This window comes from Tenrec ecaudatus, chromosome 5, assembly GCF_050624435.1.
Source record: "Tenrec ecaudatus isolate mTenEca1 chromosome 5, mTenEca1.hap1, whole genome shotgun sequence".
Lineage (NCBI taxonomy): Eukaryota > Metazoa > Chordata > Mammalia > Afrosoricida > Tenrecidae > Tenrec > Tenrec ecaudatus.
In genome coordinates this window covers 182891212-182916458 of record NC_134534.1, presented here as the reverse complement: position 1 = coordinate 182916458, position 25247 = coordinate 182891212, and the positions used below count along the sequence as shown (strand labels likewise).

The window sequence follows — 25247 nt, the reverse complement described above, 5'->3', positions numbered from 1 at the left end:
TACACCCGACACTACTCCCTACTTATTAACAGCCTCATCCCACATATTGGGACATTGAATAAGGAGGACTGGAGAAAATCGATGATTCAAACTATGGCATTGGTGAAAACCAACAAAGTAGCAAAAGAACAAATAAATCAGGCTTGGAAGAACAGCTAGAATGCTCCTTAGGGGGCAAGGATTGTGAGACTTCATTTCAAACTTCAGACACGTTACAGGAGGCCAAACCTGGAAAAGGACATCACACTTGGTAAAGAGGAGGGGCAGTGAAAAAGAGGAAGGTCCTCAAGGAGATGGGCTCACACCATGGCTGTGTTCATTAGTTGTTTCAACGTATACTGTTCCATCTAGACAGCAAGCATTCTACCCTGAGGAAACTCTGAAACTCCTTTGGGTACCATCATGCAGTATCAAGGCACAATATACTGACCGATTAACTGAGTGCATAACACAAATGGAATAACTGAAAGGTTGTATAGATGGAAAGGTTCTATATATGGCTCCTGCCACTGTCAGGTTGCTTTCACACACTACAACCCCAAACACAAGGCACACTAGACAGGGCAGTCATGCTTTATTGAGATGCTCAACTTTATTGAGATTTGAATGAAAATGCTTTGCCATCAAGACCACAGCCAACAGGGAGAACCACCTCCCATACATTTTCTGGGTGGAATTTGTTTTCCATCTCCTTCCATTTCTGTGGCTAAAGAAAGGGTGATGGGTCGAAGTGGAAGAACAACCAAGGGGCGGCAAAGAAAACGTTCTGTTTCAAGAATCCTGAAGGGCTTCAACTTCGACTAGCTGAAAGTCAGTGTATGTTTTACAGCTGTTGGTCACCAGTTCCAGCCAACCCAATCCAGGAATAAATTAAAAATAGTGTTACCGCCTCAGCAGATGGCAACAGGAGGGGGCTTTTGTGAGACTGGACCTAGTCTGTGCTAGCTGCCATCAACACTGGGCAGAGGCCAGACATTTCAGAACAGCTGTCTCACTCTGCTCAGTGGGAGGCCCAGGCTTCATCCCAAGAGCAGTCCACCAAGCAGGCAGGCCTCATTTACGCTTCTTCTCCTGTGTGCTGGTGAACCAAGAGTCTAGGAGCTTCTTGCTATAGTACAGCTGCCAGGCGTGCACTTGGACTGCCAGCACCAGCACCAGGTACATGACAGAGACAGCAGAAAAACCAAAGAGGAAGCGGTAGGCTTTGCCATGGCGGTAGAGCTGCTGGGCAGCAGGAAACATCTCCATGCTTCCATAGATGAGGGGGGCGATGGAAAAGAGCCCCATGCTGATCATGGAGAGCACCAGGTAGCTGATGTTGTTGCGTGGGAAGGAGAGGAGTCCCAAGAGAGCAGGTACGATGCTCAGCAAATACGGGTACTCCCATTGATAGGGCATGGCCACCTGGTCGTGCGGCAAGAGCCTGAGGTGCCCCACGCACATCTTGGCAACCAGCAGCAGCCATATGACCAGATGCACGTAGATCAGCTTCTTGATTTCATACTTCAGGGTCACACTGTGGGGCAGAGCAGAGGGAGAAGCACCTTTCATTCAAAAATCTCTGACCACCCACAGTATGCCAGACAGTTACACTGGACCCTGGTCATATGAAACATGAATACAAGTCCTTGCCTGGACTGGCAAGGAACAAGAGGAACAGAGAAGTAAACTTTAAAAGAGCAAGTAGAGAAGTGCTAGTAAAATTCCCAAGCATATGGAATCAGAGGGAGTGAGCAGTTATGCCTAGGCTGGGATGTCAGTGAGGAATAGGGAAGGAGGCTGGAATCTGGGCTATGCTCTGAGGGATGGCATGGAGAGGGGCATGACATGCAGAGTTCATAGTACTCAGACAAAGAAAGCCCAAGCATTTGTGTTCCGGCAGAGCAAGCGGCCGGGTGTAGCAGGCACGCAGTGTATGGGGGGAGGTATCAGAGCATGGAGGTACAATGACTGTGAAGGAGTACAAAGGCAGATGCAATAACACACATAGCTCTGTTGAGAACAATGATTTCGGGAAGGGAAACCATCCAAACTGCCCACACTCTCCAGCTAGAATACTTGTTTTTCTTTATTCCTTTATTTTTAAAAATAATTTTATTGGGGCTCGTACAACTCTTCTCACAATCCATATATCCATCGTGTCAAGTACATTTGTACATATGTTGCCATCATCATTCTCAAAACTTTTTTCCTTTCATATGTTTAATTCTCTTAGGTCCCCAATACATCCTGTTCACAGCCCAAGGGCAGTGTTCGGGCTCTGGGCAGGTATAAAAATACTTGCTTGGGTTGTGAATAGAGGTTAGGAGCCTGAGACTGAGAAGGAAACGATGGTCCATGGGGCAACAGTAATATATCATTGATCAAGGATCCCCAAGGGTGGGAGTGTGGGGGAGGGAGAGAAAAAATGAGGAGCTGATACCAAGGGCTCAAGTAGAAAGAAAATGTTTTAGAAATGTTGGTGGCAACATATGTACAAGTGTGCTTAATACAATTGAATGATGGATTGTTAGAAGAAGATTTGTAAGAGCCCCCCCCAAAATTATTAATATAAAAAAATCTCTGGAAAGAAGGTTATGAAGATAATTCTGGCAGCATTGAATGGGCTCATAGGAGGAATTCTTTAAATATTCAAAGCAGAAAAGCAGAAAGAAAAAATAGTGTGTGTGTGTGTGTGTGTGTGTGTGTGTATAATTTCAAGCTCTGTAAAAGCAAGTACCAGCTTTTGGTGAGTGATGTTTTCTGGCTGTTTTTTTAAATAAAATTTTTATTGAAGGTATGCACACAGTGTTTTCGGCCAAGCTCAATCGACATCTGTCGAACAGATACGTGAATGGAAAAAGCAGCTCTAACGGGAGAGCGTTTATGAGACTCATCGTCGGGGGTGAGGGTGGGGGTGGGAAGGATGCCCCTTTTCAGAAGGGAGAAAAAGCCCGAATCTAACAGCAGCTGCAGGAGGCCGACTCGTGAACGTGCTTGGCCTTGTGCTGCGTCTTTCCCGCGAACCGCGAGCTCGCCGACGTTCCTCCTTTCCGCAATCGAACGAACGGGTTTGATCGGAAACTGGGTGCCCAGGTCACACGGGGCCACCAGACCTTTGTGACTCGGGACCCCCTGCCGCGCGAGGCTTGCAGAGGGGGAGCAGGGGTGGGGCGGGGGGCATCCTAGGATTGGGGACAGACCCGGGGTTGTCACAGGAGGGCGCTAGGCAGGCGCGCAGTTGTCTGAGGAGTCAGACCCCGAGGCCAGGGTCGGGGGGGTCGGGGTCACTTCCAGGCCGTCGGCGCCCTCCGAGGAGAGGCCCTCCGCGCCGCTCGCCTCACTCCATACCTCATCTGGTAGTGCATGGCGACGCGCTCCCGGTGCTGAAAGTCGCTGCCGTCGGTGCCGGCGGCTCGCGGGCCTGCCCGAGACGCCATTGTGCCCGCCCAGGACCCCGGAGTCTCTCACGCCGAAGCGCTGTCGCGAGCACAGCGCCGCGCCACCTGCAAGACTCAATTCTGGTCACCTCAGCCGACTGGTCGCAACGTCGGAACAGGTTCTTGGAGGACTTCCGGCCTCTCTAGCTCGGGAGGAGCGACTCGGTGGTCGCTCGCCGCACGCACGCGCCCTGGCTCCCTCTCGGCCCCGGCCCGCCCTCCACCACGCCCCCAGTGGACGGGGAAGGCACTGTCTCTGCCACGCTCGCCGCCTGGCCTCTTGGGCTCTCTGCTTCGAGGCTTTTGGAGCGCTTTCGCTTTCTTAAACCTTAATAAGAATTTTAGAAATTCCCGCCACGCAGGTGGGGAAACCGAATGCTTGGAAGAGTCCTGAGATTTTGCCACTAGCCCACCTTCTCTCCTTCTCAAAATATGGCCCACAGATTGATTGCTCAACCAATAAATAATGTGACAGACACCTTGTGCCTCCTGATACCCTGAGTGAGAACGCAGTATCACTTCTGTAATGTGTCTGCCACAAAGTACAAAACTTTAATCTAATGGTGGAGAAATGATCAGATCGGAGCCAAACTGGTGGTGGGGACTTGGATCTGAGTCATGGCATCCCCAGGTATGTCAGAGTAGAAACTGTGGGGTTTCAGGTTGGTTTTTAGTTGTTTTGTTTTCTTTCTTTGGGGATGGGTGTCAGTGGCCAGGCAGCAATCTTCCAAGGTCCAGCTAGAAGATAGACCTGACCCTGCCACTTTTAACCTATTTGCACCTCCCATGGTTTTTCTACTTCTGTAAAGAAACCCACAGGGGCAGTTCTACCTTGTCCTAGAGGGGTCTCTCTGAGTCGGCATTGACTCGATGGCAGTGAGTTTGGTTTTTATTGGAAGGGGTCCTGAAGAAATAGTAGGCAAATATAAATGAAGGAACGTTCTACAAGATAGCCGGATTGTTCTTCTCAAAAGCATCAAGAACATTATACCTTGCACAAAAACTGACACAAAATGAACCGAAGGCCTATGTGTCAAAAGCTAAAACTATGAAGTTCCTGGAAGATAAGATAGGAATAAAATTAGGGGACCTAATTGTCAGTCTATCAAAAACAACCAAAAATGCACAAACAACAGAAGGTCTTTTAGATCATTGTCACTGTTAGGTGCCATCAAGTTGACTTTGCCATCCTCACAAATCATCCTCCTGTTTGAGCCCTAAGTTGCAGCCATTGTGTCAGTCCACCTTACTGAGTGTCTGCCTCTTCTTTGTTGGCCCTCTCCTTTACCCAGCATGCTGTTCTTTTCCAGGAACTGTTCTCTGCTAATGACATGTCAAAGTGCATGAGAGGAAGTATCTGCGTTCTTTCTTCTAAGGAGCATTCTGTCCATAATTCCTGGAAGACAGATTTGTTTGTTACTCTGGCAGACTGTGATACTTTAAATATTCTTCCCCAACACCACAATTCAAATGTATCAATTCTTCTTTGGTCTTCTGAATAAGAATTGTACTAACTGGTTTTCCTTGCTCTCTCCCTGCCATTGAATCCATTCAGACTCAGAGCCACCCTATGGGACAGAGTTGAACTGCCCTAGTGGGCTTTTGAGGCTGTGAATCTGTACAGGAGCAGAAAGCTTCATCTTTCTCCCCAGCAGTGGGTGGTGACTTCAAACTGCAGACTGTGATACGTAGGTTTATTGTGCCAACCTGGCCCATAGGAACATGTGGGATTAATAAGGTCACAGTTTGATTGGAGGGCATAGAGACATATGTCTCAGCAAAGCCCATCTCTCTCTCTCTCTTGCTCCTTGGTGATTGTACCAGCATGCGGCTGCTAGTTCTCTGCCTCAACTTGTGAACTACACTACCTGTGGGACTGCCAGCCCACACAGCCCATAGATCATATAGCTAGAGCTTGAGGTTCCTTTGAGACCTATTCACGATGCTGTTGGTGCTAGAGCTGGCCACTGTCCAATCCTGCCGACTTGCTGACTGTTGGTGACTGGCCCTGCTGTTTGCCGCCTGTGGCTGGACTGCCTGCATTGCCCTACGGAAGACTCCGCTGTTTCCTTGACCTTGGACCCAGAGGCCCTCGTGAGTTGAACTGAGTCCTCTGTACTGCTGTGTGGACTAATTAGCTGTTACATTCCTTTGTGCTGTGTATATCAGCCTCTTAAATATATATAATCATAAGTGTCCTGGTTTTGTTTCTCAAGAGAACCCTGTCTAACACAGACCAACTCATAACCCATTACACCACCAGGGGTCTTTGGTCTTCCTTGCAGGCATATAGATTATCCTATTAAAAAAAAGTTATATTGGACTTTACCTACATGTCATATAATTCACTAATTCAATCATATCAGAAAATTGACCAATAAGTCAATCAATAAGAAGAGTTGTACCATTATAACCACATTCAATTCTAGAACATATTCTCCTTCCTTGTAATCATTGCTACTCATGCAATTATTTTTTCCTAATTGTGGCAAAAATATGCAAAACAATCTCCCAGTTCCCTAACTTCCACATGTATAATTCATTGCCACTAATGAGGCTCTTCATGCTGTCAACCATTATTGATATCATTTTCCAAATTATTCCACCACCATTAATAGAAACTCAGTGCCACTTAAACAACAGCTCTTTTTCTTTCACCACGGTAACCACTGTTCAAGAGATATTACCCAATTATGGAGCACTGTATATCAAGATAGATCTTTAAATGTTCTTTTTGATGATGCATGCAATGCCATTCCTCTTGGATTTGTCATTTCCATATGATCATCTTATTCATAATGTCCAGTATCAGTCCATGTCACTTCATGAATGCCTAGAATATTGATCTTTATCATTTTGATTTCATTTTTGATGACTTTCAATTTTCCTAGATTTATACTGCATACAGTCCATGTTCTGATTATAGTGGATGTCTGCAGCCCTTTCTTATCATTTAGAGTGGTATCACCCCAGCAAATGACGGTCCAAGAGTTTTGCTCAATGCATGTCAATAAAGTCAGCTCTACCTTGAGAAGGCAGCTCTTTCCCAGTCATAATTTGAATATTTTCCAATCTGAGGGGCTCATGTTCCAGCACTAGATCAGACAGTGTTCTGCTGTGATTCATAAAGTTTTCAGTGGCTAATTTTTCAGAAGTAGTTTGCCTCTTCCTTCTCTCTAATTTGTTCCCAGTCTAGAAGCTCTGCAGAAGCCTGTCCACCATGGCTGACCCTGCTGGCATCTGAAGTACTGAAGGCACAACTTTCAGCATCCCAGCCACATGCAAGCCACCACCGTGCAACAGACTCAGACAAATGGGATTTTCTCAGTAGATTGCACTGCTGGTAAGCCAGGCCCAGGACGACCTGTGATAGAAATATTCAGTTGCTTGTCAAAAACAAATTTACCCAAATCAATCATTTTCCAGAGTTAGATCTGAGAGCTTGTGTTTTAATTTAAATATTGACTAAGTAGTGCATTTATGCAAACCTATTCAAAATCGCTCAACATAAGTGAACTGAACATCAAAACCAGTATGAGATTCCACTTCATACCAAGGATTATCATTAAAATAAAAATACAAATAATGACAAATATCAATAAGAATGTGAACATATTCAAACCCTTGTATACTACTGGTAGAAATGTAAAATGGTACAGCTATTTTGGAATATGGCTTGGGAATTCCTCAAAAACTTAAACATAAAACACTGTGTGACCTAGAAATTCTGCTCCTAGTTATATACCCAAAAGAAGTGAGAACATTTATCTGCACAAAAACTTGTATGTTGTTTAGACTCTTTTGGAAGAAAGCAAAGAAAATAGAAAACACTTTATTAGTATTTAGGAAAACACTCTAAAAACAAACTGCCAAAATGTCTGGACTCAATTCCAAGAAGAAGCCAAAAGTTCAAAGAATCATCAATCTAGAGCAAATCTGAAAGACATCATTTTCTTTTCATGGTGGGTGGGGACTTAGGGACTGGGCAGCAGGCTAGGCAGGAAAGTTTCCACTCATTCAGGAGCATCTTCTATTTATTTATTTCCCCTCAATGTCTGTAACAAAATGTAGACCTGAGACTCGGCAGAGAGGATCAAGGCCCATAAGTTACAGTGTCTCTGTGACAGCCTTTTGGGCCAGTGCCAGCCATGGGTGGGGCAGGCACTGAATTTGACACAACTGCAGTGGAGTATCTTTTTATAGTTGGAATGGAGTGGGCTTCTTGAAACCATTAATACCATGATACAAATACCCCAAACTCATGTCCAAAACTTGAGCCTTCTTGTTAAATCCATGCTATTCAGATTTTAAAGAGGAGAGAGCAGGGAGCATTCCCAATGTCTCTGACTGTGCTGGGGTGTGGTGGTGGCTGTCCCTGGGAAGGGCAGCATCCAGGCGGGTAGAAGGACACACAGGAGAGCCTGCTGAAGTGTGGCCATTGCAGGAACATTACTTCCTGTTCCTGCAAAAAATAAATGAAACATTGAAAGGAACAAAAATAGCAAATAGGAATTCAGAAGATTAATAATCAGATTTCAGGAATAGATAATACATTGAAAGAGCAAGGAAGTAGAATTGAATCAATGGGTGGCTGAATTTAGTGAGCTCGAAGACAAATCTCCCGTCTGAGTCTGTCTGCTAGAGGAGAAACCAGAAAGAATGAGGGAACTTGAAGAAAGTCTAAGAATTACGTGGGACAGAATCAAGAGGGATAACTTCCATATAATTGGAATATTAGAACAGAAAGAGAACTAAAAAAAGCACAAACAAAATTGTTGAAGAGTTATGGAATAAAATTCCACCCCACCCCTATCCCCCAAGTGAGGGGAACGATTAACAGAATTGTAGGTGATGGATACATTGGATAATGTAAGATACAGCAAACTAATAATAATAATATATAATGTAATAATAAGGGTTTCTGGGGGTAGGGGAAAAAGGGGAGCTGATATTGAGTTCAAGAGGGAAGAAAATGTTTTGAAAGTGACTGTGCTAGCAATTGTACAAGGCTGCTTGATGTGATTGAACTATGAAATGTTATGGTATATGTAAGAGCTCCCAATAAAATGATTTTTAAAAACTTCCCTAACATCACGAAAGACAAAAATATGTGCGTTCAAGAAACTGAATACCCCCTCCCTAGGGGAAAGACAACAGAAAAGTGGGTGAAGGGAGACATGGGTCAGTGTAAGACATGAAATAATAATGATTTATAAATTATCAAGGGTAAAAATGAGCTGATACCAAGGGCTCAAGTAGAAAGAAAATGTTTTGAAAATGATGATGGCAACATATGTACAAATGAGCCTGACACAATGGATGTATATATGGATTGTGATAAGAGCTCTATGAGCCCCAATAAAATGATTAAAAATATTAAAAATAAATAAATGCAAAAAAGAAAGAAACTGAATGAACCCCAAATAGCATATACCCCAAAATAAAATCGCCAAGACACATCACAATGAAACTCTCCAAAACCCAAACAAGGAAAACATCCTGAGAGCCACTTGGGAGGAACAAAAAGTTTCCTATCAAGCACAGTCAGGGAGACCAAGTTCTTATTTCTTAGCAAAAACCACGCAGGAAAAAAGGCAAAGGGACCACAGATATAAAACCCTGAAAGAAAGGAAAAAAACCCCTGCCAAGTCAAGTAGACTCAAAGAACTGAGGTGAAGAGCAGGCATGTATGCAATGAGAGGGAGGCTGGCAAAGAATGACAGAGGCAAGGAAGGGCAGTGTGAGCAGAGCAAGCAGTAAAGACAGTAGAGGCAAATACTCATACATCTACACTGCACATCCCAGTGACCCACAGGTGGACGCTTGGGTTACACTAAGGACTGAATAAGTCGGAGAGGGAGAGTGGAAATGTGTGCCTGGCATGTGTGTGTTTGACAGAGGAAATTTGCTGCAATTATATCCACGGAAGTCAAAGTTATAAAAGCTTCTTTGGCATAACCAGGCACCTTCAGAGGATGAGTTGCTGAGTTAGGGGCTCTGGACCATAGTCTCGGGCGACACCGAGCTCGATTGCATAATACAATGCATAAAATCTACATCCTATTTTGGTGAGTAATGACTGGGGTCTTAAAAGCTCATCAGTGACCATCAAAGAGGTGCAACCTACAGGTCTCTCCCTGAGCAAAGGGAAGACTAGTGAAGAAAACTGAAGACACATGGAAACAATCTGATGGCCCAGTGGGCCAAGTGAGCATCTGTTTCCCCAACCTTAAGACCAGAAGAACTGCTGATGCTGTCTGGCTACTAGCACCCACTGTTCCGAAAGGGATTGCATTAGAAGCCCCTGGATAGTGGGAGAAAGATGTGGAGCAAAACTCAAAATTAGCAATGCCCAGGCTTCCTTGTCAGATAGACTGGTGAAAGCCCCAAGACCATGGTCCTTGGACATTCTTCAGAGGAGCAAAATAATTGATCAAAGTTCCCTTCAGACTCACGAAACACATGCAAAGACGCCGAATGCAGGAAGATCACAGGCCAGTGAATGGGAAGTCTTGTGGATCCAGTGGTGTTGTAAGCATCTTAGCATTGGCAGGGGTCTCTACATCGCTTCTCCAGCTCAGGGCACTAACGAAGCTCCCTGTGTCTTGTCAGCTGCAATGTCTCCCAGGGTATGAGCATGGGTCCCACCTCCAGCGAGCTATTTATCTCCTTAGTGCCTCCAAATGAGGTCATCAAGCTGTGACCTGATTGACAGGCTAACGTCCACCCCTTCACTCTTAATCCTCTCCACTTGACAACAGATGATGTAACAACCACACATGCCTAGGATACTGATCTTTATACATCCCGTCCATTTTGTTTTTGACAGTTTTCCTAGTTCATACATTTCATGTTCTGATTCTTAATGACTGCTTGAAGCTCTTTCTTCTCATTTTGAGAGGTGCCCCATTAGCAAATGCAGGTCCCCAATGTTTTGCTTCATCCACATCATTAGAGTCAGCTCTCTGTTGAGGAGGCAGCCCTTCCCCAGTCATATTTTGAGTTCCTTCCAACCTGAGCGGCTCCTCAGACAGGGCTCTACTGTTTTTCATAAGGTGTTCTTTCAGAGGCTCATCCCGCCTTGTCTATAATATTACATGCAATCTAGTGCCCTACTGACTGTATGTGTTTGGGCTTTGCTCATGGTGTTACAAGTTTAACGTGCGGAATATTTTTTAATATTTTAAATTAGATGACTCAGTCTTTTGTTTTATGACTTTGTAATTTTGAATCATAATCAGGGCCATTCTCCATCTCCCAAATAGCTCAAAGTACTTTCCTGCACCTCAGAGTTTGGAGACCCACACTCAGACCCTTGCCTCCCCAACCAGAAAGTAAGCTCCCCAAAGACAGGAAGAAGAATCAAGTCGTCTCTTGCCCTAGGACCACCTTTACCTAGCACATGGTAAAACCTTCAGAAACGCCGACTGAATTCATAAATCCCAGTGGAGGCGAAATCATCTTCTTTTTCTAAGCACGGTGAGGATGCCTCCTCTCCTGGACACTCTTGAGCTTTGGGTCGTGGTTACCTTTGTGTTCTTGGTCTGCTTTCCCGGAAGTAGGCAGGGCCAGCCTGCTTCTGAGTCATCCATTGGCCTGGTCATGGGACACCAAGCACACGTTGGAGGTCAATAAAATCATCTCAGATAGTGATGTTTGTGTGACATAACAGGGCAGCGTGATAGCAAGTGGCTGGAGGGCTAGATTGGTCTGTGTCACAGGAGGGTCAGCTTTCAAGGCACATTAAGTCCAAGTGGTAAGAAACCAACCTTTTGAAATTCTGGGGGCACGTTCCCCCAGCAAGGGGGATTTGAAAAGGAGATGAGCGCGGTGAGGAGACAGGAAGACAGTCTCTAAGGAGGAGTGGAATTGCTAGGCGCAGAATGCATACTCTTAACACAGTTCAATTAGACATAAAAGGTTCCATTTAGGGATGATGCTCTCCATCATACCAATAATTTCTCTCACCTATGAGTGACCACGCTGCAAAGCCATTGGCTTTGATTGTCCCTAATCCTCCGCAGCCCTTGAAAAAAACGGGAACCATTATCCCTGTTACACAGAGAGCCCCTGGGGCCCACAGGGACGAGGCTCAAAGAGCCAGCAGGGGGGTGGAGCTGGGACTACCACCCTGATTTGCCCGTCTCCGGTGCCCTCTGTACTTGGCACTAAGTCTTGGGCCAAATCCTTGTGCAAAGCTTTCGAAACATGCCCCCTCCCCTCCTTTCAGCCTTTTCTGGGAGTCAAGACTTGAAAGCTGGCTTGCAATCCCCGGGGTATGGGGAGGCGGGGTGAGCTGGGTAAGCTCAGTCCCTGCTCTTTTCCCCAGCTGGGCGGAAGACGGGGGAGGGGCTTCCCTGGGAGCTGGAAATAAAATGGAGGGAGGGCTGGGCTGAGCAGGGCAGTATTGCAAGGAGGCGGTAAGGGGGAGGTAAGGATTTTTTGGGGGGTAGGGTGGGGGGGCGAGGGGAGAACTCCTGGAGAGCAGATGAGGTGGGACTTGGTGGAGTTTTTTGAGGAATGGGGAGTGAGACCAGAACTTAACGTTCTTAGTAGTGCTGAGGGGAGAGGGCTTTCTGACCTCTGTGGAGGCTGGCTGGCAGAGACCCCAAATTTTCAGGAGAAAGTGACTGTACCTGAATGAAGGGGCCTTTCAGTCCGTGGTCACCCCCTGAGTCCCTTTTCTAGTGTGCCAGGCCCTCCCTGGGCTGGGGGCTGTAGCCAGGGAAAAGACAGGGAGACCAGGGGGCTAGAGCAGGAAGAGAGTTGAAGGGCAGTTGGCCAGGAAGGGTCTGGTGGAGGGGTAGCTCTGTGAGCCATTTGACCTTTCCCCAGAGGGAGGGTGAAACGGGCTTCAGGATGTGAATGTTTAATCCCAGGCCAGAGAAGGACAGGCATCAAAGGCTGAAGAAGGAACCACCAGAGATGGAGGGAAGAGGCTTAGGAGCAAAAACGATGACAGGTGAAATCAGGTCTACCCACTGGACAGTGTGGTCACCACTAGATGCTAGCTGCTAGTCACGGTGGTTATTGAAATTAGGGACCAACAACAACAAAAATCAGCTCCTTCGTGACATTTCAAGTGTTCAGTGGCCACAGGTGGCTTGGAGCAATGGTCTTAGAGAGTATAGATAAAGACTCTTTCCACCCATTTCGTAAAGTTTGCCGGGGCATTGGAAAGCCTCGGGACAGGCTCATTGCTCAAGGACCCAAGGGAGAGAACAGGCCGAGCAGGCTGCCAGGCATGGTCTGGGGGGCTGGCCTAGCTTGGGCAGGTCTCAGGACTATAAGTAATGGTGTCCCCAGCAATGTGAGTGCTGAGTTGCTTGCTGTGGGATACAGAAAGATTTCTCCCAAGTTGTCTCCCCCAAATATATGCCAAACCCAAGACGCTGCTTGTTATACATGGTAAATGGCTGTACACTAGGTCAACGAAAGTAGGTCAGAGGTTATTCTCCTTAACAGTATCAGCCATCTAGAGCAACCAGACTGTATAATCTGATTCACCCTAAGTAGGGCCCACTCCCTTCTGACATTGTTCCCTTGAAGGAGTGCTCGAAGGCAAGCCGGGACCACTCAGGATGACTAAAGTTAGGCTACTATTTTGAGTCTAGGGTCCGCCCATCTTGCCATGTATGTACCCCTATTCCCTCCCTTTCCTCTTGCGTGTACACCCCTAGGCCATGCCCCTCCTATTGCTTGTATTGCCTATGTTACAACCCCTTCCTATGACGTGGGTCATTATCTGTAATCAGGGAGCTTGCATGCCCCCAAAGATACATAAGCTTTGGTTAGAAATAAAACCTCAGGAGAGCTCTCTGGTCTCCCACCTCCACGTGTACCACCAAGAGGCGCTGAGGTGGGCATGCTACCATGAAATGTGGCTGACTTCTTTATGTTACTCTCTCTCTCCCATCTCTCCTATTTCTCTCTGACTTTACTATAATCTTTATACATCTTAACCGTACAAGTGCGTCTACCGAAACCATGATTAGTTGTGTGGGGCTGGTTCCCCACAGCTTACCTGGTGTTGCTCTCACAGAAATCCTATCGACGGGTGACTTGGACAAACGAAATGATTTTCTCACTGTTTAGAAGGCTGCACGTTTGGATTCAGGGGGGAGATTTCTCTCTCTGTGGCCTCTCCAGAGAAAGGTCCTGGTCTCCTCTGCTCCTGGGACATCTTCCCGTAGCTTGGTATCTCTGTTCTCCCATCCCTGCTTCCCCGTTTGCTTAATTTCTATTCTATCTAAAGAGACTGACTCAAGAGACACCCTGCACTAGTCCTGTTTCATGAACGTAACCAAGGGAGCCCATTCCCCAGTGGGATTCTAACCACAGGCATCAGAGGTTAGAACTTTACCACATACTTTGGGGGACACAATTCAATCTTTTACAAGTTGTGTGACTCATCTCTGTGCGGGCCACCTCTTGCCAGCATGATGTGGACTCTGTCCCCAGGGACAGGAACGAACCAGGCAGGGCCTCTTCAGCGTCAGGCTGGGACTTGTGATCAGTGTGACCGAGCCAGGGTCAGAGAGACATGCAGTGAGTGGGGCTGGCGGAAAGGCCCTGAGCCTGAGGGTGGAGGAGGGTCTCTGGCTTTTCACAGCTGCTGTGTACGGGGTTGGTGAGGGGAAAATGTGTGTGGCAAGGGATGGGAGACCAGGGAGGCGGCTTTTTGGATAGAATAGGTCATATGGTGTCAAATGATAGGAGAGAACCCTTCTGTTCCTACCCCACTGAGCCATTTCTGCTTCCTGCACAGGTCCAAAACAGTTCAGTTGACAAGAATGGAATTCGCCATGAAATCCCTCAGCCTTCTCAACCCCAAATCCCTCTCAAGGTGAGGAGAGTCAGGGTGGAAGGGGTGTGCAACTACCTATAAGCTATAGACCAGTCTCAGCTAAATATAATAGCCTATAGATCACCCACGGATCTTACAAAAATGTAGGTTCGATTCAGGAGTTCTGGTGTGGGCCCCAGAGTCTATATTTTTGATAAGCGCCTGGGTCAGGGTTGGACATTCTCCTGAGCTCACATTGAGTAGACTGAGGCTGGACATTATTCCTCATGCTTAATAACACGCCTCACAGCAACTCTCGGGAGTACAGATAGTGTGCTCAGTTCATAGATGAAGAAACTGAAGCACAGAGTAGGTGCTCTTATTTACATAGCAAATTGACAGCTGGGTCAGGGTTTGAGCTTGGGCCTACCTGACCCCAGACTAGGTTCCCTCCATTGGCCTGCCTCTACTTTGTCTACCTCAGAGCTCAAAACGCCTTCTGTGAAACTTCAGGCTTCATCACTTCTACCCACTTTACAGGTGGTAGGAGTGAGATCACGCTATTGAGGGGTGTGGGATGGACTTTCTAGCACCTTGGGAGATCTTGTGGGATCTAGGGCCCAGCTGCACTAGAGGGAGCTTGTTGGAAATGCAGGTTCTCAGGTCCCACCCCAGACCTACCACACCAGCCAGAATCTGCATCTGAACAAGAGCTCCAGTGGATTTATATGCCCATTAAAGTTTGAGACATAATGATGGGGGTGGGGGGGGTGGGGGGGGAGATGAGGCTTCCTACTTTTCTATTCTGTAATGATTGGCAGTCTCAGAAATCCACGGGGGTAGCTCTACTCGGTCCTAAGGTGGCTTTGGGTCGACATGGACCTGATCGCAGTGACAGGTGGCTGGATTTCCAGTAGGAATAGCTAGAGCACGCAGGGTTTGGGGTAGAGGAGTCTCGTGGACACCAGGAGGCTGGCCAGTGGGGTGGGGTGGTGAAGTGCATTGCACTGGCATCGGGGACGGGGAGTTGGAAGCAGCAGGTGACTTCCTGATGTTTCCAACCTCCCTGTAGGTATGTGGCCACCAGGTATGTGGCAGTGAGCACTTCCATAGTGACTCAGCAGCTGTCAGAGCCCAGCCCCAAAGCCCCCAGAGCCCGGCCTTACCGAGTGAGCAACGCTGACCGGAGCGTGCGCAAAGGCATCATGGCGCACAGCTTGGAGGACCTCCTTCACAAGGTGAGGGGGGCTGGGTCCCCAGGGAGCTCAGCAAGGGTGGTTTCATGGGTGGGATGGTTTCCACTCTAGTGCCAGCTCCAATGAATTGGTAGTGCCTGCTGGGAGGAGAGTGTGTACCATTGATTAGTGATGTCTGTCTGGTGACAGGAGAAGGGCAGTATTCTGTCAATCACCAGTGTCCTTCTTTCTGCAGAACGTGATCTTCTTGCTCTTAAGTTCTTTTTTTCCTAGTAGTTCTTAAACTCGTCAAATTGTTTGGAAGTTGGAGAACTGAGCAAGCTTTTCAAAATCCCCTTCCCCATCTCCTAGGTTTAGGTGGAGGAGGTGGGAGGCAGGTGGGAGGAGGGGATCCCAAACCAAAAACAACAAACAGAAACGGTTGCCGTGGAGCTGAGCTTGTGGGAGCAGAACTATGCTCCTGAGGGCTTCCACAGCTGCTTCTGGAAAGTAGATTGCTAGGCACCTATGGATAGGCGGACAGACACTTCCAAACCTTTCACTTAAACGCAGAGAACGTGTGAACACTCCCCAGGACTCTACATCTGTCTTCTTCCACCTCGGCTTTCTATGTAAGACTTGGCTAATAACGAAGACTATCTTGAAATGATAAATAAGTAAATTTCCAGAGGTAGAAAACAAGGTCGTGCAGTTAGCATGGGTGATGCTCACAGCTGGCAAGACTGCCAGGCTCCCCCACCTTCATCCCCAGTCCCCAGCAGCTGCGAGTGGCATTTCCCTCTGGCTTGGTCTGTATTAGTCATGGGCATGTGTGTCACTGCCCCATTGCCTTATCAGTTCCACAGGGGTGGAAGCTCCTCACCTTGACCGCACCACTAGATGCCTAGCACAGGTCAAATGTTAGAGTTAAACTTCCATTTATTAGTCTGTTTAAAGCATAAAGATATAAACAGACCTAACTTCATATTCAAGGAGCCCAGGTGGCATAGTGTGTTGCAGGTTAGGCTGCCAATTGCAAGGTCAGCAGTTCGAAAGCCTCAACTGCTCTATGGGAGAAAGATGAGGCTTTCCTCTCATAAAGATTCACTGCTTTGGAAACCCACAAGAGCAGTTCCACTCGGTCTTAAAAAGTTGCTGTGGGAAGTGTTGTATGAGCCTCTAATAAAATGTTTTTTTAAAAAGTTGCTATGGGTTGGAAATGACTCAATGGCAGTGAGTTTGGGTTTGTTCTGACCCATGGTCTAGACTTCCTCCCCCCACTTTATCTAACAGATTTGTCCTTCCAAGGAGCCAATTTCCTGCCCTTTTGGAGGCTCTGACTCTGCTAGATTATGTTTCTTGAATCAAAGGGTTCTTTTACACTACAGTTTGAACACAGTACAGTTTTCGACCTAAGGCCAGGGATGGATGAACCTTGAGAACATTACATGAGGTGAAAAAAGCCAGACACTGGAGGGCATGTGTTGTATGATTCTATTTCTATGACATGTTTGGCCTAAGCAAATCCTAACCCCAAACTAAGCCCACTGCCATCGAGTTGATTCTGGCTCGGAGCAACCCTATGGAGGGTTGCCAAGGCCAGAACCTTCGTGGCCTCGTCTTTCTCCCATGGAGCTGCTGGTGGACTTGAACTGCCGCCCTGAAGATGAGCAGTCCAGCACTGAGCCAACAGCACCACCACGGTTCTTTTAAGCATTACAGAAAGCAAATCCGTGGTTGGTGAGGGCTGGAGAGAGAAGGCATGGGAGTGGCTGCTCATGGATTTGGGGCCTCTTTTTGGAGTGAGGAAATGTACTACTTGGGAATATATTAAAATATATTGAATTGTACCCTTTAAAATGGTAAGTAGTTCCCCCCACTATCATGACCTCAATTCTACCTTACAAATCGGATTAGACCAGAACATGCGCCCTGCTACAGATAAGAGCCCGCAACACAAGGAATCCAGGATAGCTAAACCCCTCAGGGCTGACAATGAGAATAGAGATACCAGGAAGATTAGGGGGAAGTGGGGGAAGAAAGGGGGAATTGATCACAAGAATCAATTATAACCCCTTTCCAGGGGGATGAACAATGGAAAAGTGGGTGAGGGCGACAGAGGATGATGTAAGATATGAAAATAATAATCTGTAACTTATCAAGGGTTCATGAGGGAGGGTGAGTTGGGAAAGGAGGGGGGAAATGAGGCGCTGATATCGAGAGCCTGAGTAGAAAGAAAATGCTTTGAAAATGATGATGGTGGCATACGTGCAAATGTGCTTGACACATGGATGAATGTATGGATTGTGATAAGAGGTGTAAGAGCCCCAATAAAAGTAGTTAATTAAAAATGGTAAATAGTGTGGTATGTGAATGACCTCACAATTAAAAGTTAGATAGATAGATAGATAGATAGATAGATAGATAGATAGATAGATAGATAAAATCTTTGGAGCACTGGGGGCATAGTGGGTTATATGTGGCTGCTGATTGAAAGCAGTTCAAATCCACCAGCTGCTCCAAGGGAGAACGGTGAAGCTGCCTGCTCCTGTAAAGATTTATAGCCTCAGAAGCCCTAGGAAGTGATTCTAGTCTGCCCTGCAAGGTCACTGTGAGTTAGAATTGACTTGGTTGCAGTGGTTTGCTCGTTTCATAGCATATCTTTTTGGACAGTGCTGTTAGGATATTGTCCACGCATGACAAAGCCTTTGGGTAGTGACCCCACTGCACAGAGTCTGGTCCCCTGTTCTTCTCTGCTAGGCCAAGCGTTGCCCTGGCAGCTGAGATGTGGGTCTACCCATCCCAGCTTCATGGGAATGACAGAAACGAACCTGACCTATTTATTCCCTAGGTCCGGGACACCCTGCAGCTGGCAGACAAGCCCTTTTCCCTGGTGCTGGAGGAAGATGGCACAATCGTAGAGACCGAAGAGTACTTCCAGACCCTCTCAGAGGACACGGTGTTCATGGTGCTCCAGAAGGGGCAGAAATGGCAGTTTCCATCAGAGAAGGTGGGGTGCGGGGGTCTACCTGTGGGGGAGAGCAATTGACCACCTGGGAGAAACCCTTGCAGGGAGACAACCAACTGCATTCTTGTCTGGATGCAGGGGGCTAGGTACCAGCTCTCCCTCTCGAATAAGCCTGCGAAGAAGATCGACGTGGCCTGCGTGACCTTTGACTTGTACAAGACCAACCCGCAGGACTTCATTGGCTGCCTGAACATGAAGGCGACTCTCTATGGCACCTACTCGCTTAGCTACGATCTTCACTGCTACGGAGCCACCCGCGTCATGAAGTGAGTGGGCGGGGCCGAGCTGAAGATAGGGTGGGTGGGCGGTAGAGGAAGAGCCCCAGTCTGCTCACAACCACCGCTGCTGTCCCAGGGACGGTAACAGTTAGTGCTTGTCTAAACCTTTTATAATTTAACCAAGTGCGTTGTATTCCAAGACTTTATCCCAGAGGGGACGAGGTCCCACTTCTGGTGGAACCTGGTGAGATTTCGTTTGTTTTTAAAACGTTTAAAATTGAATGTTAATTGCTTAAGCCTATTCAAATCCAGAACAAATGGTCAATTCTGACCCATAAGGACCCTGTAAGACTGGATACAACTGCCCCTGTGGGTTTGCGAGGCTGTCATTCTTCACGAGAGTAGAAAGCCTCTTTCTCCAGAGGAGTGGCCGCTGGTTTCAAACTGCTGATCTTGCAGTTCGCAGCCCCCAGAATAACCACTATACCACCAGAGTACCCTTCTCTTTTTGTATGTTATTTTATTGGGGGCTCTTACAGCTCTTATCACAGTCCATACATACATCCATTGTGTCAAGCACATCTGTACATATGTTGTCATCATCCTTTCCAAAACATTTTCTTTCTATTTGAGCCCTTGGTATCAGCTCCTTATTTTTTCCTCCCTCCCCCACCTTGCCTCCCACATGAACCCCCAATAATTTATAAATTATTTTTTCATGTCTTACACTGACTGTTGTCTCCCTTCACCCACTTTTCTGTTTTCCAGCCCCCTGGGAGGTGGGGCCCATATGTCCATTATGGTGATCGGTTTCCCTATCCTCATTCCCCCCTTCCCTTCCCCTCCTAATAGCACTACTCTCCTTATTGGTCCTGAGGGGTTTATCTATCTTGGATTCCATGTGTTTTCAACTCTTATCTGTACCAGTATACATGTTGTGGTCTAGCCAAATTTGTAAGGTAGAATGGGGTCATGATAGTGGCGGGGAGGAAGCATGAAAGAACTAGAGGAAAGTTGTGTGTCTCATCGGTGCTACACTGCACCTTGACTGGCTCGTCTCTTCCTTGTGGCCCTTCTGACAGGGATGTCCAATTGACTACTGATGGGCTTGGGGGTCTCCACTCTGCCCTTCCTCTCATTCACATCAATATGATTTTGTTTTGTTTTGGGTCTTTGATGCCTGAGACCTGATCCCATTGACACCTCATGACCACACAGGCTGGTGTGCTTCCTCCATGGGGGCTTTGTTGCTTCTCAGGGTGCCCTTCCTAAGCCTACACTCCCTGTTAAATGTTGTTTAGAGAAATGCACTGACTAATAAGGAGAACAACAGCTAACTAAACCACATTTTAGACTTACCATCTCTTATACTTTTTTTAATGGTAGTGGAATGTCAGTAATTTTACTTATTGATTGATAGAATTAGTTTTTATCAACACTACCATGACAGTGACAGTTCCCGTGTGACACGCATGGTTAAGCACTTGATCATGAGCAGAAGGTTAGCGTCTGAACCCACCCACAGGCATCTCGGAGGAGAAACATGGCCACCTGCTTCCTAGAGGTCCCAGTCTGTAACACCTGGGGTCACCAGGAGTCAGAATTGACTCCATAGCAAGTGGTGAAGGGGCAGGGGTCGCTGTCCCCTATAGCAACGTGTTTCTCTTTACCCCTCAAATTGTATAATTTCCCTAACTGATCTTTGAATCAAGTTCTTTTTTCAATGGGCACATATCAAAATGTAACTAATTGATAAAAGAACCAGTAAGAGCGTTCAGCCTGTTCAGAGGAGAATTCCAATTCCCACGTGCCCATAGTTTCATCAAGAATGCTAACATGTTTAAGTGTCTAAAACTCAATGTTTCCAAGGGAGCAGGAGGGATGGGAGTCAATTGCCCCTCTATAGGGTAGAATTTATTTGCATGTCTTCAAGCAAGAATCATTTGTATTTGTAATCAACTCCTCCTCACACACTTTTTTTATTCAAAAAAGTCACTTCAACTTGTTAATATACAGGAAGCACAGGGGTATGTTAAATCATAAGCCTATTCTATCATGTTGGTGTTTCCCAAGTCTCCCTGCTCCAGGGAGCTTTGAGAACATTTTTATGCCATTATGCGACTACAGCCATGTAGGCTGAGGTGTTTGAATTAGTCCCAGGCCACAGAGCTCCAGAGAGGAGCAGGGTGTCTCTAGCCAACTCTGGCAGGCATTGCTAGGTCCCAAGAAGTGACTTGGAAAGGCCTGAGTGTCATGAAGGGCAGAGAGACGTGTCTTGTGAACTAATCTGCCCAGTCCAAGGGAATCTTCAAAAAGAAAGGAAAGCCATTAAATGGAGTTGAGTGGCCCCCAGCATCTGCATTATCTCAGGATCGCACATAATGCCTGCAGGCCTTTTCCTTTTGCTCAGCGCCGCACCTTCTGATCTGCACTTCACATGTCACATTTCCTCGCTGACGCAAATGGCCAAAATGGAACCATTTTCTCCAGGCCAGGCTAAGGATGAAAACCAAACCAAACCAAACCAAACTCCCTGCCTTTCTATCCATTCCGACTCACAGCAACCCTGCAGGATGGAGTGGAATTGCTCCTTTGGAGGCTTCCGAGACTGGTGATCTTTATGGGAGCAGACAGCCTCCTCTTTCTGCTGAGGAGTGGCTGGTGGTTCAAACAGCTCAAGGTGTAACCCACTATTCCCATCAGAGCTCCGGGAGGACGAGGGTGGAGGCATTGAAGGGGATGTGAGTGGGGTAGTCTTCATCACGTAACCTGCTGCCTCTCTGTCCACCCAGGGAGGCGCTTCGCTGGGCACTCTTCGGCATGCAGGCCACGGGCCACGTGCTGCTTGGCACCTCCTGTTACATGCAGCAGCTCCTGGATGCCACAGAGGAAGGGCAGAGCCCCAAAGGCAAAGCCTTGTCCCTCATCCCGACCTGTCTGAAGATACTGCAGTAAAGGAGCCAGCCTTTGGAGGCCTCCCCACCAAGAATTAAACTGGGAACCCTCTGCTTAGCCTCAGAGTTCACAAGCTAGCTGCTAGCCGTAGAGCTCCTTAGCTCCCACACCGCCCTCGGCCCACAGGACCAGGAACGAGAACGCTCGAGGAAGGATTAGAAAGCAGTTGCTGGGCCAACCAAAGGAGCATTGTGGGTTCTTGTCTCAGCCTGCTTCTTCCTGCCCAGAGTGGCCTATCGGACCAAGAACAGGCTTCCTGAAAGCGAGGGCGAGCTGAAGGTGCCTGAGTATGGCCCCCTGGCAACCTGCGTTCACGTCTTACACTTACCACCTGCCTCCTGCTTCCCCTGCCTCCAGCTCTCCGGGGGGGGGGGGAGGTCAGGTGCACCAGTGTATGATCCAGGGGAGGGTGCAATAAATAATGCATGCTGATACATGTTCCTGGCTCGTGTTCTTTACTGTGACGGGGTGGACCTCCGTTGGGAAGGCCCGAGGGAAGAGAGGAATCTGGTCTCACACTCTCACCTCTGTTGGACCCGGCGAGATCAACCACCCCACTAGATGGGTCACTAAAGCCTTCGTGAACCAGCTGGACTGAGAGTAGGCTAGCACCTGGCGGCCTCTTGATCCAGAACCAAGAAAGGCCATGCTTTTTACATTCCAGTGGTGATATTTTGATCAGCTTGGCAGGGTGACAGGGTTGCGGGGAACAGCCCAGCTTCAGGTGCTAATTCAAGGTCTTACAAGAGAGTGTACATTTCTTGCTAATGGGGCAGGCAGGGTTTGGAGAGCCTGGAAGAGTCAGGGTCTTGTTGGGAGAGGCGGGAGAGGGAGAAGGAGAAGGGGGCTAACTGCTAGCAGGGGTTAAAGGCAGCTTAAAGCTAAATGGAGTTCCTCGTGCTAAGCTAGGTGACTACAACTTACTGTGAAATTAAAAACAACACGATATTGGGCTGGCTCAGACCCATGGGAACGCCCTGGGTGTCAGAGTACAATGGTTGCCTTTTCAATGGCTGGGGTTTGGTTTGGTTTGGTTTGGTTTTCTTCTAAGGCACCCTTGGGAAGACTCCAAATGCCAACCTTTCGGTTAGTAGGCAAGTATGTTAACTGTTGGCACTACTCAGGGTCTCCACAATGGATGAAAAGACACAGCACTTCCTAAAAAATTAATAAATTGCTGTTGACTTTGAAAATAAAGCCCTTTTAAGGTGAAGTTTGAGCCAGTCATGTAATCAATAGAATAAGTGACCATTTCCAAATTCTGTCATGTCTCAGGACTTACGTTGGAAAAGTAGGAGGAAGGCGCGTTTCTAATTAAATCTTTGAGTGGGAGGCACCAATCCAGCTGTGGCACAGTCTCTGTCAACCCCTCCCTTAGCTTGCCAAGCAGTTCTTCGGCATTTAGAACTTTCAATCTCAGGATTTCAAAACAAGCTGTCAGCGAGCTGAGAAGAGTGACAGTTTCTCATCCGTGTGAGATGGCGTTTCTCCAGATCAGCATGGGAAACGGGATTTATAGGTGACTACTCGATTCCGTGACTCTCGGACTCAAAGATGGCTGCTTTGTGACTCTTCCACTAAAGCCAAAGAGTCGTGGCGACGCAGTGGTCAGGTGCTGGGCTTAACAGAAAAGCTGGCCGTTTGATCCCATCAGCAGCGTTGCAGGGGGAAGATGAGGCAATCAGCTACCGTGAAGATTTATGGGCTCGGGAACCCAGAGGGCACTTCGACTCTGCTCTACAGGGTGCACATGAGTCAGTATCTTTGTCCACTGAATCTTTGTCCCCTGAGTGGCGGTGGTTTGGCTAGTGGTGGCAGGCTTTGCAGTCCTGTGTGGGAAGAGCTGCCGGAGCTAGGGCAGAAGCACTTGCTATTGCAGGCTCTTCGACTCTGCAATTTTGATCGGAGGCCTGGCTCGGCCTCAGACTGGCTCCCCGTCACTCGTGTGAAGTTATTGACGCATGATTGAGGTTGAGGTGTGTGTGTGTGTGTGTGTGTGTGTGTGTAGTGGGGAGCTTGGTATTTGCCCCAAGCTGCCCTCCTGTGAAGAAGACTGAGGCGTCTGAATTGGAAGCAGCCTAACAACCTATAATCTGCAGATGAAACAACTTTGCTTACAGAAAGGAAAGAAGGCTCGAAGCACTTGCTGGTGAAAACCAAAGGCGGTGTGGATTCTACCTCAACCCAGAGAAAACCCAAATTCTCACAACGGAGCCAATCGCAGACATCGTGGTGCGCGGAGAAAAGATGGGAGTTCTTCACAATGTCACCTACTTGGATCCACACAATGCTCAGCTGTCCAAAAAAAGAAAAAAAATCAAACGATGTATTTCATTGGACAAAGATGCTACAAAAGACCTCTTTAAAGTGGTAAAAAGCAAAAAGTAAAAAACAGAAAAGCAAATAAGTGCCGTTGAGGACTAAGACACGCCTGCCCCAAGCCAAGGCATTTTCATGCGCTTCACATGCATGCAAACGGTGGACAGTGAGTCAGGAAGACTGAGGAGGAAAGGATGAATGGGGTGCTGGGGAAGAATGCCAGTGTACCATGGTCTGGCAGCGTAGTGATTATGCATTGGGCTGCTAGTTGCAAGGCTAGCAGTTCAAAACCACCAGGAGAAAGATGAGGCTTTCTACTCCCTCCAAGAGTTAGTCTTGGCAGTTTATCAGGGATGTTTTTACAACTCCCACAGGGTCGCTATGAATCAGAACTGATGCATGGTAGTGATTTGATGATGCTTTTTGTCGGAAGGAAGAACAAACCTGTTTGGGAGGAAGCACAGCCAGATTGCTCCTAGCAACGAGGATGGCAGACTCCATCTCCGTCCTTTGAGCCTGAAGAAGGAGACCATGCTTAATGACGTTGAGGGCCAACAAAAAGACCTCAAACTCAAACCCCACTGCTGTTGAGTCGATGCTGATTCCCAATGACCCTTTACAGGATCTCCAAGGTTGCAACTATTTACACGAACAGGCAGTCTCATCGTTCTTCCACTGAGTGGTGTTGAACAGCAGAGTTTACCAAGAAGATCCTAAAAACTTGTGAGCAGTCTTCTAAGGTGCAACCATTGGTGTCAAAAAAGAGTGATAAAAATCGAAGATGCTTGACAACAATTAGTCCAACACACTCAGGGGCCACGTGAACATTGACTTCCATGACCCTGAGACCAAAAGAAGTACATGGCGCCCAGCTACCGCTACCAACTGCTCTGAAAGGGACCGCATTGGGTGGTCTTGGATGCAGTGGGAGAAAACATGGAACTACACTGGAAAACAAAAAAGCAGACTTACTGGTAGGATAGAAACTGGAAGACCGCTGAGACAATGGCCCTTGGTCTCTCTGTACGCTTGGAACTAAGCTGACCCCATGGTTCGACGCCCAGCCACACAGCAGGCAGGTCTGTAAGGGGACCAAGAACACCAGGGAGATGTGCACACCTGAGAATCATCATGTGAGATCAAGAGAGCAGCACTGACCTATGGACAAAGCTCAGAGGGTTAGGAAAGGAGGAGAGATGGAAACAGGAGACACAGGAGGATGTGGGCTCCGTGACAGGCTATTGAGGGAATTGCAATGAATACGATGACGTCAAATGTGCATAAATTGTTGAATGTAACACCTTTCACCCAATTCACAGGAAAGCTTTTTTTTTTTTTTTTTAAGAG

General features: G+C 47.4%; 2 protein-coding genes and 1 non-coding gene across 4 annotated transcripts; 1 reads left to right on the top strand and 2 right to left on the bottom strand.

The window, feature by feature from the left end:
• Nucleotides 1–573: 573 nt before the first annotated feature.
• JAGN1 (jagunal vesicle mediated transporter 1) lies at nucleotides 574–3569 on the bottom strand. The gene is made up of 2 exons (XM_075550813.1): nucleotides 3331–3569; nucleotides 574–1516 (listed from the first exon to the last, which is right to left on the bottom strand). The coding sequence occupies exons 1-2, from the start codon at nucleotides 3417–3419 to the stop codon at nucleotides 1054–1056; spliced, it is 552 nt and encodes a 183-aa protein (XP_075406928.1). The 5' UTR covers nucleotides 3420–3569; the 3' UTR covers nucleotides 574–1053.
• A 3899-nt stretch (nucleotides 3570–7468) lies between these two features.
• LOC142449621 (small nucleolar RNA SNORA5) lies at nucleotides 7469–7603 on the bottom strand. Its single transcript, XR_012784754.1, has one exon. It is a non-coding gene; the product is annotated as a small nucleolar RNA SNORA5 (small nucleolar RNA).
• Nucleotides 7604–14203: 6600 nt separating this feature from the next.
• Nucleotides 14204–21737, top strand: CIDEC (cell death inducing DFFA like effector c). 2 transcript variants are annotated; one of them, XM_075550812.1, is made up of 5 exons: nucleotides 14204–14265; nucleotides 15293–15443; nucleotides 18232–18390; nucleotides 18487–18674; nucleotides 21419–21737. In XM_075550812.1, exons 1-5 carry the CDS (start codon nucleotides 14213–14215, stop codon nucleotides 21579–21581), a joined length of 714 nt encoding a protein of 237 aa, XP_075406927.1. In that variant the 5' UTR covers nucleotides 14204–14212; the 3' UTR covers nucleotides 21582–21737. The 2 variants fall into 2 exon arrangements, with proteins under 2 accessions (XP_075406927.1, XP_075406926.1); XM_075550811.1 differs by having other exon boundaries at nucleotides 14213–14265; nucleotides 15293–15482.
• The last annotated feature ends 3510 nt before the right edge of the window (nucleotides 21738–25247 follow it).